Source organism: Cryptomeria japonica, chromosome 4, assembly GCF_030272615.1.
Source record: "Cryptomeria japonica chromosome 4, Sugi_1.0, whole genome shotgun sequence".
In the NCBI taxonomy this organism is placed as follows: domain Eukaryota; kingdom Viridiplantae; phylum Streptophyta; class Pinopsida; order Cupressales; family Cupressaceae; genus Cryptomeria; species Cryptomeria japonica.
The window spans coordinates 379,725,505-379,740,650 of NC_081408.1; the positions used below are offsets into that span (position 1 = coordinate 379,725,505).

General features: G+C 35.7%; 1 protein-coding gene across 1 annotated transcript in view; it reads right to left on the reverse strand.

The window, feature by feature from the left end:
• Positions 1–15,146, reverse strand: part of LOC131047610 (putative ABC1 protein At2g40090) — a 224,781-nt gene that overhangs the window by 70,485 nt on the left and 139,150 nt on the right. Inside the window, exons 9-10 of the mRNA XM_057981401.2 lie at positions 13,606–13,697; positions 13,299–13,478 (exon numbers count right to left, since the gene is read on the reverse strand). Coding sequence (XP_057837384.1) covers positions 13,299–13,478; positions 13,606–13,697 — 272 coding nt within the window. The remainder of the gene's footprint in view (positions 1–13,298; positions 13,479–13,605; positions 13,698–15,146) is intronic.

The following is a 15,146-nucleotide window of genomic DNA, read 5'->3' on the forward strand; positions in this document are numbered from 1 at the left end:
ATCTCAACTGTTCACATTCATAGCAAAATGTCTATTAAACCCCACTCCCAATGATATTTTCCATACGTGGAGGTGCTTCAAAGATCATTGATACATGCTGCCAAATTGGGAATCTCTCCATGACCAACCTACACATCATACCTATCTATCCTTTCTCCACATCCAAGAGCTAATAAAAGAATCAAGGAGGTATAATGTTTGAGTTTCTAAGAGCATTTGTTGCATTGTTTACCTTCTTTGCTCTATCGGAGGAGTTTTGGTTTGATATAGAGTAGAAGCTTATTTTCATGGATTTTCCTCATTTCTCTACCTCTCACTGTTGTAATAAGGGTAAGAATTTTGGAAATATTACATCATCCATAGTATCTGGATTAGTAGGTTAGATAATAAAAAAGCACATTAAACGTATGTCCTTGGGGAGCACATCCCTTGCATTTTTAGATCCATCCACTACAAGAAGCATTTCAAGATGTCCCTACCTAAAAACTTGAAATACCATAGGTTGTCAAAAAATTTGCCAACAATGCTTGGAAATCACAACGGATGGCTAGCCATCCCAAGGACAATTAGAAGAATCTAGCCATCCCCTGGTTATGCATTATTGGTTTAAACTCACAATAAGGAATTGAATGTACTAGTCTACCAAATTTGAAAGGACAACCATTGCATTTTTCTAAAATCTGTATGTGCATTTGATCTTCCATCCCCCATACAAAGTGCATGAAAAAGTCATTATTCACCCTCTTAATATGTTTGGGAGACTCAAACTACTCCAACTATAGCAATCCCAATATATGTGAGTATATGTTGACATGGCCCCATATTCAATCTTGTGAAAGTGCCTTTTTGTGTCTAGGTACATAGTATTAAATATATTATGTACTAAATTCATAAACCTATTCAAAGTACAACTATTTATGCAAACACTTACTAGTCAATGAGGACCAATCAAAGATTTCTTTTACATTGTATATGGTCCTCATGACATAGAACATCCACAATTTGAAACTCAAGGCTCAAGATCCACTGCCAAATCCAACTCCTCTACCTAATTCTACTACAAGACATTTCCCTGCTGTCTTCAATGTCAAACGTGCTTCCTATCTTCATGTCTTCAAATAGAGCCATGGGAGGAGATAGAAACTTAGATGACTATTATATATATTTATTGTTATGAAATATTAGATTAGGGAATCGCTGAAGCAACAGATCGAGCCAGGTTTTTATTTTAGTTTGCTAAAGTTTATATATATATATATAATTTTTGCATTGTTTTTGTACTAATGAACCCAAACTCCTTCAAAATTCTACCGAACTAGCGAACCGGGTTCTTGAACCCGAACCCGTGCCTGAACCCAAAAAGGCATCTTAGTTTTTATTTAACTGTATAAAACATTTTGAAGTACTCAACATAAGAAGTAGAAAAACCCATTGTCCAATTTTTGAAAGTTGTATGTTGATAAATTGTCTAATAAATTTTTAGGATCATACTTTCACTGTTTTTTTAACTATTATTTAGCATGTTAGAAATCCCTCAAAAGGATTAAAAAAACATCTTTTATGGTGCATCAACTTTTGATTTTCACTTTTCCAGTTATTTCTTTCAACATTTCTCCCATTTTCCTCTGATAAGGCTAGGCTTAACGCTAGAATAGACAAGGGACCAGCCATTAAATTCCAGAGATTGTCTCACAAATTCTTCATATCTGTGTAGACTTTCCATGCTTGATGCCCTATGGAGCACAATTTGTTGAAAGACATGTTGTGAAATATGGATCGAAGAATAATGACAATGATTTTGGAAGACTCATTGCTGTAAGTTATTGATCGTCTCCATCATTGAATCCAGTTTTTAAATACAAGAGGAAAGGTTGCCTACGTAGGGACATGTCCATACGTGGCAGTTGCCACGTATGGACATGCCCCTACGGAGGCAACCGTTCATAACAATTAGTTTGTTTATGTTTAATTTCCAAACTGCATGCTCCGTTAATATAATGCGATCAAGAATCACATGGGCACAATAACTATTGTGCCCACTGTGATTACATTACAGTGCGTATTGTAATGTAATCACAGTGGCATGATAAATATCGTGCTCACAGTGATAATCATCGCAGTGTATACAAAGTTAATGTCCATCTGCATATCGGGACTGTGTGTTAATATATCTCTCCAGAATGACTTTCAGGCATCGATTTAATAACCATACATATATATATATATATATATATATATATATATAAAATAACCGATTTACCATCAGTTAGATTCACGAGGGCTATATCTTAACACTCCCTCTTAGCAAGAGTGGATCTAAATAATTTTCTTGGGAGCATATTCTGTCATGACTTCCGACACAATTCGGGACAGCATTTAATATAGTATTGTCATGACAATAAACTCAATATCATGATATCCGGCTCAGTCCGAGACAATCACTTAAGAAGTCAATCATGAGATGATCACATACTTTAGGATCAAGATATCCGAGACAACAACTTAATGTAGTCAATCTTGACACTCGGTCAACTATTGTCAAGATCGTCACCTTGAAATAGTAACCTTAAACATAAGAAGATCGTCATCTTCTTGAACACAGTTAGAATATTGCAATATACATTTTATTTATTTATTCATGAACAAATTACACATGGTAGGAATTTCATCCTAATAATCTCAATTATAATCTAGTCATACCAAGTTTACTTCTGAAGTATTCTATCTTCAATCTTGCAAGTGGCTTCGTGAAGATATCAGCATTTTGTTCTTCAGTACTGATGTACACTAGTTTTATGACGTTTCGATCTACCATATCTCTTATGTAGTGATAAGGGATCTCAATATGTTTGGATCGATTGTGAAAAACTGGATTTACTGAGAGCTTGATACAGCTCTAATTATCACAGTGAATTATGGTTGAATTCAGAATTTTTCCAAATGATCCAAATAATAACTTTCTTAGCCATACTGCTTCACGAGCTCCCATGGAGGCTGCCATTTATTCTGCTTCGGTGGAGCTTTGTGCAACTGCTGAATGTTTTCTGCTGAACCAAGATATCATAGCAAAACCAAGACTGAAGCAACACTCTGTAGTACTTTATGGTCAGTGGTACTTCCGGCCCAATCAGAATCAGAATATCCTTCAAGTTGAATCTCAACATTTTCATACTTTAAGCCAAGTCCGATTGTGCCTCGTAAATATCTTAGAATGTGTTTAGCAACCATTAGATGTATCTTCTTAGGTTCACACATGAAGTGACTTAATACATTTGTAGCATAGTAGATATCAGGACAAGTATTTACCAAATACATGAGTGAACCGACGATTTGTCTGTAGAGTGTGGGATCTGTAGGTTCTGAATCTTCTGCCTCAATTTTTAGCTTGTGCAAATTAGTTTCCATTGGTCTAGCTAATGGCTTACACTCCATCATCCCAAATCTAGTTAGAATATTTGTGGTGTACTTTCCTTGATTTAGGAAGATTTAGTTTTTCTTCTGCCATACTTCTAATCCCAGAAAATAATGTAGAAGCCCTAGATCCTTCATATCGAATTTTGTTGCCAGATCTTGCTTACATTTCACAATGAGATTATCCTCTCCTGTTATCAAAAGATCATCCACATAAAGGACCAATATAATCATATTGCCATTTGAAGCCTTGAAGTAAATGTTGGGATTTGCTAGGTTCTTGGAGTACCCTAGTTTGGAGAGATAGTTGTCTATCCTTGCATACCAGGCCCTAGGTGCTTGTTTTAGCCCATAGAGAGCTTTCTTTAGTTTACAAACATAGCAATTTTTATCACGTATGGTGAATCCTTCTGGTTGTTCTATATATACTTCTTCTTCAATTGAAACATTTAGGAAGGCAGTCTTTAGGTCCATTTGGTGAATTTTCCATCCTTTGGATGCTGCAATTGCAATGATTGTTCTTACTGACGTATACCGAGCAACTGGGCAAATGTCACTTCATAATCAATTCCTGCTTTTTGAGAGAATCCCCTAGCCACAAAGTGAGCTTTATGTTTTTCAATGCTGCCATCAGATGCATATTTGATCTTGAATAACCACTTGGATGAGACAACTGATTTGTCTTTTGGTCTAGGCACTATATCCCAAACATCATTCTTTAGTATAGATTGATATTCTTCAACCATAGCATCTTTCCAAGTCTGTTTTGATAAAGCTTCTCTGACATTTGTTGGTTCAGAATTTGTGAGTTCGGTTAGAAGTGCAGCATAACATTTTAGAGTTCTTGTTCTCTTATTTTCTTTGGAAATTTCATTTGTTTCTACATTATTCTCTTCAATCATTTTCCTTGCCCATAGAGGTCTTTTCTTGTTATTGAGTGTTTCAATATTTTCATCAACAAGAGGTTCTGAAGCTCTTATGATGTCCTCCCTCTCAGTGTCTGAAGGTTCGGAATTTTCTATGATATTCTCCCTCTCAATCTCAGTTATGTGATCTTCTTCTTCTTTAGTAATGTTATCATCCTCAGGTTCTTTGAGTGTAGTGTTTTCTTCAAACTTTACATCTCTACTTATCTCAACAGATTTTTTCCCTGGAATGTAAATGCGATATCCTTTAGTATTTTCAATATAGCCAATGAAGATACCTCTTTTTCCAGATGGTTCTAGTTTTGTCCTCTTTTCTTTAGGAACATGTATATATACGAGACAGCCAAATATCCTTAAATGACTTAAGTCTGGTTTGTTCCCTGTAAAAGCTTCTTCAGGAGTTATGTTTTCTACAACTGAGTGCGGACATCTATTTTGAATGTAGACTGTTGTAATTGAAGCTTCTGCCCAGAATGAAGTGTGTAAGTTTTGGTCATGCATCATGGCTTTTGCTGCTTCAATTATGGTTTTGTTCTTTCTTTCTGCTACTCCATTCTGTTGTGGATTATATGGTACAGTATACTCCCTCTTAATCCCAACAGAATTAAAAAGTCTTTGAAGTTGTCAGATGTATATTCTCCCCCATTGTCGGATCTTAACACCTTAATTTTCTTCCCTGACTGATTTTCTACTAGTGCCTTGAATTCTTTGAACTTAGATAGTACTTCATTTGAGTCTTTGCACTTTAGAAAATATATCCATGTTTTTCGAGAGTAGTCGTCAACAAAGATTATGTAGTATAAGGATCCAGTTAGGGATGGTGTTGACATGGGACCGCATAGGTCTGAGTGAATTAGTTCTAAAATAACTTTTGATTTGTGCTCGCTTGAGGGAAAAGAAACTTTCACATTCTTTCCCAAGGCACATCCTTTGCAAATGCCTGTGTGTTCAGATTTTAGTTGGGGCAGTCCTGAAGTAATCTTCTTTATGTTGGATAGAGCACTATATCTTAGGTGTCCTAATCTTTTGTGCCATAATTTATTATTGTTTGAAACTTCAAGATTTAGTGCTTCCTTTTGATCACTGCATAGTTTGTATAGGTTACCATCTCTTGAACCTATTGTTATGGCATTTTCGATATTTGTATTTTTAGGCCAGAGTAGAACTTTATCTTCATTGAAGGTAACCCAATATCCTTGATCAGCTAGGCCTGAGATTGAGACTAGATTTCTTTTTATTCCAGGTACAAACAGAACATCCTTTAATTGTAGAGATACTCCATTTCTTAGTTTGATAGTACAGGTCACAATTCCTTTCATAGGATATGTGGAGTTATCTCCAATAGTAACCTCTTCACTTGAGTGCCCATCAAGTGTTTCAAACTGATTTCTGAATCCAGTTATATGCCTTGATGCTCCACTGTCTACAATCCAAGTGTTTTTATTTGTATTTATTTCGCTCGATAGGACTAAGAAGAAAAGTGAGTTTTCTCCTTTGACTTCAGCTAGAGTAGCTTGTGTTTTCTTCCTTTCTGGACAATTCTTGTGAGTGTGCCCATATTTGTCGCATTTGTAACACTGAATTTTAGACATATCTCTTTTCTGATGGTTTTTATTTCCTCTCTTCCGTTTGGAGAACTTTTTCTTTTTGTTGAAGGTATTTGTATTAAGTGCTTGGATTTCTCCTTCTTTATTTGGCCCTAATCCTCTTGAGATTAGTCGAGATTCATCTTGACTGCACTCATTCTTAAGTTGTTCAAATTTGGGTAAGGGGGGTGTTTTGCTAATACATTGAATGTAGGATTCCCATGAAATTGGTAATCCTCTTAGGGCTATGAGAGAGATTTCTTGATCATCTACCTCATTTCCAATAGTTTGTAATTGGTCTTTTACTTCAGATATCCTTGAAAAGTATGTAGATATTGTATCATCTTTATTCATCTTTATGTTTAAAAGTTGTTGTTTCAAGGTTAACATTCTGCTCGCATTGTTAACTTCATATGTATTTTTAATGGTTTTAAATACTTCATATGCTTTAGGCAGTCTAGCTATAGATGGAAGAATATGATCTTTGACTGAGTCAATAATTATTTTCTTTGTTTTATTATTATGTCTTTTCCAGGTAAATTTCTCTGGTTCATCATTTGGCATGTCTAGATTTTCTTTTATGTAAGTCTCTAATTCTAGTTCTTCAAGAATGGCAATGATTCGTATCTTCCAGGAAACGAAGTTGGAGGCTCCTTCGAGTCTATCTTCCACTCTCATATTACTTGACATTTTGAATATTTTCTTAGTCGGATATATCCTCTACGTATATAGCCCCTGCGTCGATTTGTTATTTACTTCCGATAAATGCTTATGAGTAATATGGCTGTCTAATTTATTCTCTTAATATGTTGGCTCTGATACCATGTTGTGAAATATGGATCGAAGAATAATGACAGTGATTCTGGAAGACTGATTGCCGTAAGTTATTGATCGTCTCCATCATTGAATCCGGTTTTTAAATACAAGAGGAAAGGTTGCCTACGTAGGGACATGCCATACGTATGGACATGCCCCTACGGAGGCAACCGTTCATAACAATTAGTTTGTTAATGTTTAATTTCCAAACTGCATGCTCCGTTAATATAATGCGATCGAGAATCACATGGGCACGATAACTATTGTGCCCACTGTGATTACATTACAGTGCATATTGTAATGTAATCACAGTGGCACGATAAATATCATGTTCACTGTGATAATCATCGCAATGTATACAAAGTTAATGTCCATCTGCATATCGGGACTGTGTGTTAATATATCACTCTCCAGAATGACTTTCAGGCATCGATTTAATAACCATATATATATATATATATATATATATATATATATATAAAATAACCGATTTACCATCAGTTAGATTCACGAGGGCTATATCTTAACAAGACAAATCTAAGCATCAATAGGTACCATACAGTTTTGGATTGGCCCATAGGATGTCCTACCTTTTTACAAATATTATTGGTTTTCTGTTTCACAATTCTCTATTTTTTTTTTCCCTTATGTTTCTACCTTCATGTTACTCTAGGCACCTGTTAGCCAGTTGTTGATCCAACCCACTTACTATTTCCACCATGAAGTCAAGTCAGCCTACAAGGTTTTGCATTGTTAGTACACAAAGATAGAGATTTCAATTTTCTAGAAGAACATGAAGAGAGACAAATGAAAACATGGAGAGAAAGAAATGAGCATTTTGATCCAAGACAAGGCAAAAGTCACATATCATTATTATGTTGCAGATCAAAATTTCAAAAATTAATCCAAGAGAGCATAACATAATAAATTGTATAGTGAGAGTGAACATTGTACACACTAAACAAGGAACTGAGGAATTTATAGAGAAATAGACAATTTTGTTGCAGACGTGTGAGTTGGAATAGTTTTGAGGAGTCCAAAGAAATTGTAAGTTACTGACACCCAACAAATATTTCTGATGGGAAAGAGTGACAATAAGAAATGTCTATGTCAAATGAGCCAAATGCAGCTTATGTGCATGTTTCAGATTTTCAACATTTCTATAAACCAAAGAATTTTTCGAGTTTTGAGAGATTATGTGATTTTTCTGTTCCTATGTCTGGGCATCCCTTCTGTGTCGCTAAAGTCATCTTGAGATGACTAAAAATAATAAGGATCCTGTTGTGGCCTTTTCACGCATCTTCCCATTGCCAATGAGGACCCCCTCTTTTCTACTTTTTGGTCATGTCTGTTCCTAGAGTTAAGGTAGCTAGGTATCAATTTTGAGCTCCAACCATGAATTTTGCCCTTATCGTATGAGCAAGAGAAAGACAAACCTGTTCCGGTACCAAGTTGGTCACAACAGAAAATGACAGACTTAAACACATTGATGAGAGAGGTGATTGATTACTCAAGAGAATGGGTAGACCAGCAAATCAACAAGCTAAGGAAGCAAGGTGGTCCTTTAACCTATGGAAGAATAGAAGATGATGAATCTTCCTTTGATGAAGATGAAATGATGAAAAGTAATGAAAAGGTAAACAGTGAAGGAGAAATTCAGGTTTCTAATAAGAGGAAGGGTACGGCTGAAAGTTCACAAGCAAAAGACAAGGAGGTTCCTAGTCAAGAATCAAGATGTAAGAAGCAAAAGTCTAATACTAATCAATCCACCATGAGCACTTCATCCATAAGAGAGATTAATACTTTAGTTGCAAGAAATGAGTCAAGGCAGGAATCCAAAACAGAGATGCTATCTCAAGGTGATCATGATGAACACAAATCATCACAATCAATACATCATGAAAATCAGGAACAAGGTCAGACTTCTCAAACCATACATCATTTTGAAACAATGATAGGAGAAGATTTGGGAGAACCCAACAACTCCAATCCTAATGAGAAAGTAGATGAAGAAATCATTTCAGCCTTAAGAGGACTTGATGATGGAATGGAATTGTCCACAGTTCTAGATTGGTTAAAAAACAGCTTGAAGAAGAAGACAGTGCAGGAAATTCAGCCAATTGAAGACTTGGATGATTTCCTAGCTCGAATTGGTAAAAAGCTAAGTGTTGAGACATGGACCAGCTAGGACTCGAACCTAGGACCTTCCATACGCTGCTGGAGTGCTCTACCACTAAGCTACTGGCCCCTCTTGGACCAGTCCATCATCGGTCCGGGTGTGGCTTATTTCTTACACCAACAGCCCCCCTTAAGCCACACCTCTCATGTGCTTGGGGCTCCTAGCCTGGACCTGGCTCTGATACCATGTTGAGACATGGACCAGCTAGGACTCGAACCTAGGACCTTCCATACGCTGCTGGAGTGCTCTACCACTGAGCTACTGGCCCCTCTTGGACCAGTCCATCATCGGTCTGGGTGTGGCTTATTTCCAACACCAACACTAAGGAACAAAAGGAGGCCAAGAAATTCTCCCAAATTACTAGAGACAGTGAAGGATCACGCATCTTACAAGTGGCAGTGGGTTGATAAGTCTAGAGAATAAATTACTCCGATGGACTATGATGTTAGGACACTTGACCTTGGACCATCAACAAAGAAGCAAGAATTTCAAGAACTCAATGATACTGCTAGGGCAATTAAGGCAAGAATGGACAAAGTCAAAGAGAAGAAAGGAAAGATTGGAATTAGAAAACATGAGATTGAAAGAGTTCATACAAAGCTTGATGAATCCAATGAGGCAAGAGGATCATACATTTGTCCTGCCAATTTCTATTCCTCAAGAATCATTTGATAGTTATGAAGCAATGAGGAGTACAAATCAGGAAGTGAAGGAATGGATTGAACGCATTTCGAAGCAAGCGGAAGAATTCCTAGCTAGATTCATCCAAGTATATGAAAAGACAGTGATATGCATGAACAAAATACAAAGTTTGGAAGAAGTGTGAGAAGATTTCCAAACAGTTCATGATAAGACAATTCCACGCCTTAAGATATTGAAGAAGATTCCTATGCCAACCTTGATCCAAGGAGTAATTGAAGAGGGAGATATATATGACTTTAATCACTGGTATTGTTTCTTGGTGATGAAGAAATCAGCATTTGATCGAGCCAAGGAAGATTGTATCGAGATGGAAGGATCAATTAGGGGAATACAATCAAGGATCCTTTTATCAATTGAAGAATTATTTGGTCAAGAAGTTACTATCACAAGTGGTTTGAACTTAGAAGAATTGAAAGGGAAGCTGAAAGTTGTTTATTTCTGAGAGCTGGAATCCACCAAAAGAAATCGGTTGAATGATATTTTCTCTCATGATCTACATCAACAATTTTCAGAAACAAGAAGCTGATTAGGAGAACATCTTTGATGCCTATACAAAAAAGTTTGCATGTGATAAAGCTTCAACAGGATGTCCTGCCAAGTGTCACGATGGAGGAGCTTGAATTGGTGATGACCAAATTCATTAAATATGCCATCAGGGAAAGGGATAAGGGCAACCAGATTCTAGAAAACATTTTGTAAGATGATTAGGTGTCATCTAATTTTCTCATTGGCTATCGTAGTTGGTGATGAGGATGATATTCCACTTTTGTTGCATTGCATTCAGTGATTTTCAATAAACCCTAATTTTGGGATGATCTTGGCAATTGATTCTAAATCAATCTAGACCGTTGCTTATAATAAAGGCTTCTATATAAACCCTCCTCTTTTCATTTGTAAGAGGGAGATTTGGAGAATTGTTACTTTGATGCTGCCAGATTGATAAAAAATCATTGAAGATTGGTGATTCTATATGATATTTTGGAGTATTTGTATGGTTCTTTACTTCTCAAGTTAAAGTAGATTTGCTTAAGTAAAAGTTTCATAGTTGCATGGATAATATTGTTGATAATTGATGGTGAAACCTACAAATTCATACCATTTATAATTTGTTGATTGCAAGTTATAGTGCATGGTTAACCTGAACTCTCAAGTACTTAACTTTGATTGCTTATTCCTCATTAATTCGCAATGCTTTTGGGATTAATGCGTGTGTTGGTGATTCGAACATCATTCATATTCCTTAGGACATTTGCAGCATCTTTGCGTAATTGTTCCTAATGGTGAAGCAAAGTGTGGTTTGGTTTCACTAGGTTGTCATCAATTTCTTTCATTGATAGTTTTAGAATTAGATTTCTAAACACTTACCTCTTTTCCCTTTTATTTCAAAATCTTGCTAGAATTAGGATCAAGTGCTCATATTGCCAAATCATAAGTTAATCAAATCATGGTGATTGCATTCCTAAAGCTAGTATTCATCAAATTGATCAATTCTAGAGCAATACGTAAGTCCCTTTTGTGTACCTAACAATATCACATCAAACCATTCAGTTATCCATATGTCAAGACCTGACAATAGAAACCTTGGAGTCATCTCGTTTGATCACATAGTTTAGCATCCGACAGGTCTTTATTCAAGAGGATAAAATACTTGGTATGGTATTCTGTGTATGAAGTGCATAAAAAACACATCAACAGATCCAATCTCACAAATACCAAACTATTTTAATATTTGTTGATTTATATTGGATTTTGGTTAGGACTCGAGATGCTTGATTTGCAGAGTATCATGTTTAGTGTTTTTTTTTGGTAGTTTCCGGATTTGATTGTATTCCGTTTTTTTGCATCAACATTCTGGATCATACTTTGTGATCCATCATCAGGATGTTAGAGAGCTCAAGGAGTAGAAAAATGGATTGTTGCAGACCTAAGATTATTAAAAAGGAGAAAAGGGGGGGAAGAGGTTGCACTCAAAATGAAGTAGGAAAATTAAAAAATAAAACGATAAGGTACTTCAAAAAGTCTATTTTTTGTTTCTCTTATATAATTTTTTTTTGTTAACTCAGGGTATCCTCGCATCCCAGCCCAGCACCCAAACCTGGAACCTTACCTTGGCCATTAACAACCAAGTTGGGGCTCAGAAGAGAGGTGAGCTGAGGTGAGACTAGTCCCTGGGGATGGACCAAGCAGCCCGCTTGCCAGACCCATCGGGTGAGTACAAAGCCTCGGAGTCGAACCCGGAACCAATGGGGAGCAAACCCACTGCCCAAGCCAACTACGCTACCTCGTTGGGCTATGTTTCTCTTATATTATTGCATGCATATCAATTTCTACAATTCTAACAGTTTTTATTATCATTGTATATATATTATTATTTTTAATACTAATTTATTTTGTAATTTTATTTCTCTATATTTTTAAAAAACTCATTTTTTGAACCTTCTCTACTTTTGCTTGTCATCTTAAGACCTTTATATTTTCTATCCTTGTCGTTTTATTTTTTTCTTTTTCTAATATTTTTCTGTTTTCTTGCTTATGTTTGAACCTCTTTAGTTTTTCTTTTATTCCATTGGTTACAATAATTATACTTAGTTCTCAAATTGATTTATTTATATGATAGCAAGAATACTTTCTAACATATTCTTACCAACATAAAAAATTAAAAATACATCAATATAAGAAATTTTACTACCATATGAATAAATCAATATGAGAACTAATATTAATTATTGTCACCAATGGAAGAAAAGAAAAACTAAAGAGGTTCAAACATTAGAAAGAAAACACAAAAAAATTTAGAAAAATAAAAAAATAAAAAATAAATAAAAAAAACAAGGATAGAAAATATGGTATTAAGATGGCAAGCAAAAATAGAGAAGATTCAAACAATGAATAAAAAGAAAAAATGTAGAGAAATAAAATTACATAAATTAGTATTAATAAATGAATAAATAACACTGATATAACATAGAAGATATACAATGATAATAAAAACTGTCAGAATTGTAGAAAATGATATTCATGCAATAATATAAGAGAAACCAAAAATAGACTTTTTGAAGTACCTTATTATTTTATTTTTTAATTTTCCTACTTTGTTTTGAGTGTAACATCTTCCCTCTCTTCCCCCCCTTCCCTCCTCTTTAATCATCTTAGATCTGCAACAATCCCTTTTTCTACTCCTTGAGCTCTCTAACATCCTGATGATGGCTCACAGAGTGATCCGAAATGTTGATCCAAAAAAAAGGAACACAATCAAATCCAGAAACTACAAAAAAATAGCAGTATGGATTGTGGAAAACTGATATCTTTAAATGTTGAGTGCTTGTCAAATAGAAAATGAAAGATCGTATTACAAAAAGCTCTGCCAAGAGAAAATGCATTTGACCATAATTCTAAAACTTTTTTGTGAAAGATCCATCCATAGATTTTAGGAACACACGTTTCAGATCAAATTAAGTCAGAATTTTACTGCTTTATATGCTCATATCCCATGCAATCCTAAAAGAAATAAACATGTTCCAATATCAGTAACACAAATGTTCAATTTCAACCTGAAGTACAGCCACTCATATGTAAAATTACTACTGTTCAACAATGCCCAATAGCAAATGTACCTTATTGTTAACAAGGTAACCACCACAACAAACATAAGCATACTAAAGAAACAGCAACCATTACCTGAAGTTCTGACCGATCCTCACTTGTCCCATTCAAACGTAAATGGTCTATTGCTGGATCAACCACCTTGTTCCATGGCCTCATTGTGAGTATGCCAGCAAAAAGAACATAGAGATCCTCTCCAGCACCTAATTTCACACTATGGTACTTTATCCCATTGACATCTGCAAACACAAGGGCCTGCATGGAAACATAGAGTCATCATTGAAACAAAAAGAAGGATGTCGTTCTAAATTTAAGTTATTATCGAGCATTAACAGTCAATATTAGTTGGAAAAAATTAGATTTCAGAAATATAAATAAAGACCTTCCAAAGTTTAGCATAGTGCTCCCGCATTGAGCGATCAAGCACCCTATATAAGCCATGGTCCAGCAGTATCAATTGTGGTTTTCTTTTACCTGCATGGTTAATAAAAATGATATTGATCACACAGCCACAAATTCATCCTAGTTATCTCTGTAGAATAAAAACATTATACTAAGGCACAAACTCCAAAACTAGATTCTTTAGCCAGCTACTACAGGTGTCAAGCTTTAAAAATTTGAACATTTGGAAGTTAAGTACAAGGTGAATAAATAAACAATTAATCTATAAGAATATACTCATAAAAGAGCACCGCAACAGACTTGCTTAGTCATAACCAGTTCCTAGCAAAAAGTAAATGCCCCTTTTGTTTGATGAAGCTGTTTCCTTCTGCTAACTTGCCTCTTTTGCTCATTCCAAGGCTCTCACTAGCATCCAAAGCATTTTTTGGGCTCCCCCCTGTCAGTTGCTTGAGGCAATATAATGGAGATACACCCAATTTGCTTGCCACACTGACACTCTAAATGACCACCAAGCATAGCAATGGTGTTTGGATCATTGAGGCAGATAACAAACACAACAGTGCTTTAATGTTTCTCAACTATAGCGCTCTAGACTAAAGAGCCATGTCTGTCTTCACCCATTGTCACCTTCAGATTGACTCTGTGTGCATTGCTGATTTATATATGAGTTTCAAAATGAACCATATTTCCCAGGATCTGAAGCAGGAAATACTCCAACCAATAGAAGGCTCTGAGGTGCATTGCCCCTTGGCTTGAGAAGAGACCATTGGATGGGCCTACTTGATTTGAATGATTACAAACAAGCATATCCTTTCTGGATAGGCTGAGCTCTCTGCCCTATGATGAGAAAAAGGTACCCATACAACATGTGAGTGCAAGATGCGTTGTAATGTCCCCCAAATCTTAGTTAAATTAAGCAGATATGTTGAGCCACTCCCCTCCTATGTGAACCTTGAACACATTTAAAAAGTGAGGAAGAGGGTTGTTGCAACGCAGCCAGAATGAATAACGAGATAAGAATTCCCAAGTGTGTTTGGGCCTCCCAAGCATATGAATTTCCTTGATAGACTGCTTTTGCTCAGCTATTGCATTCCTATAGAGCAATTGGATCCATCCTCCTAGGGAAACCATGGAGTGATGCTTTAAAGGCTGGAAAGTGTTGATGAGATTGAAATTGGAATGACAATAACAGCATCTAGGAGCCCTATAATTTTTGCCTTCTGTTGTTGTGCCCATATGAAATTTTTAATTCTGGGCCAATTTCAACCTAAAACTTTGTCTTTTACTCTAGTCAAGTGTCATGTTTTTGTTGTTTCTATTTCATCTCTCTGCAGGAATAACAAATTGAGCTCCCAAAGACAGTTACCAAGGCAAAGAAGAAGCAGCAAAAATTTACTACGTGTCAGAGTTCATCATACAAGGTCGAAATATGGATTTTTTATTTCATGGAATCTGCATGACAATAGTTGTGTGCTCACCATTATGAAGTGAGAAAAGATTTTTGTTTTAAGTCAAAAGCTT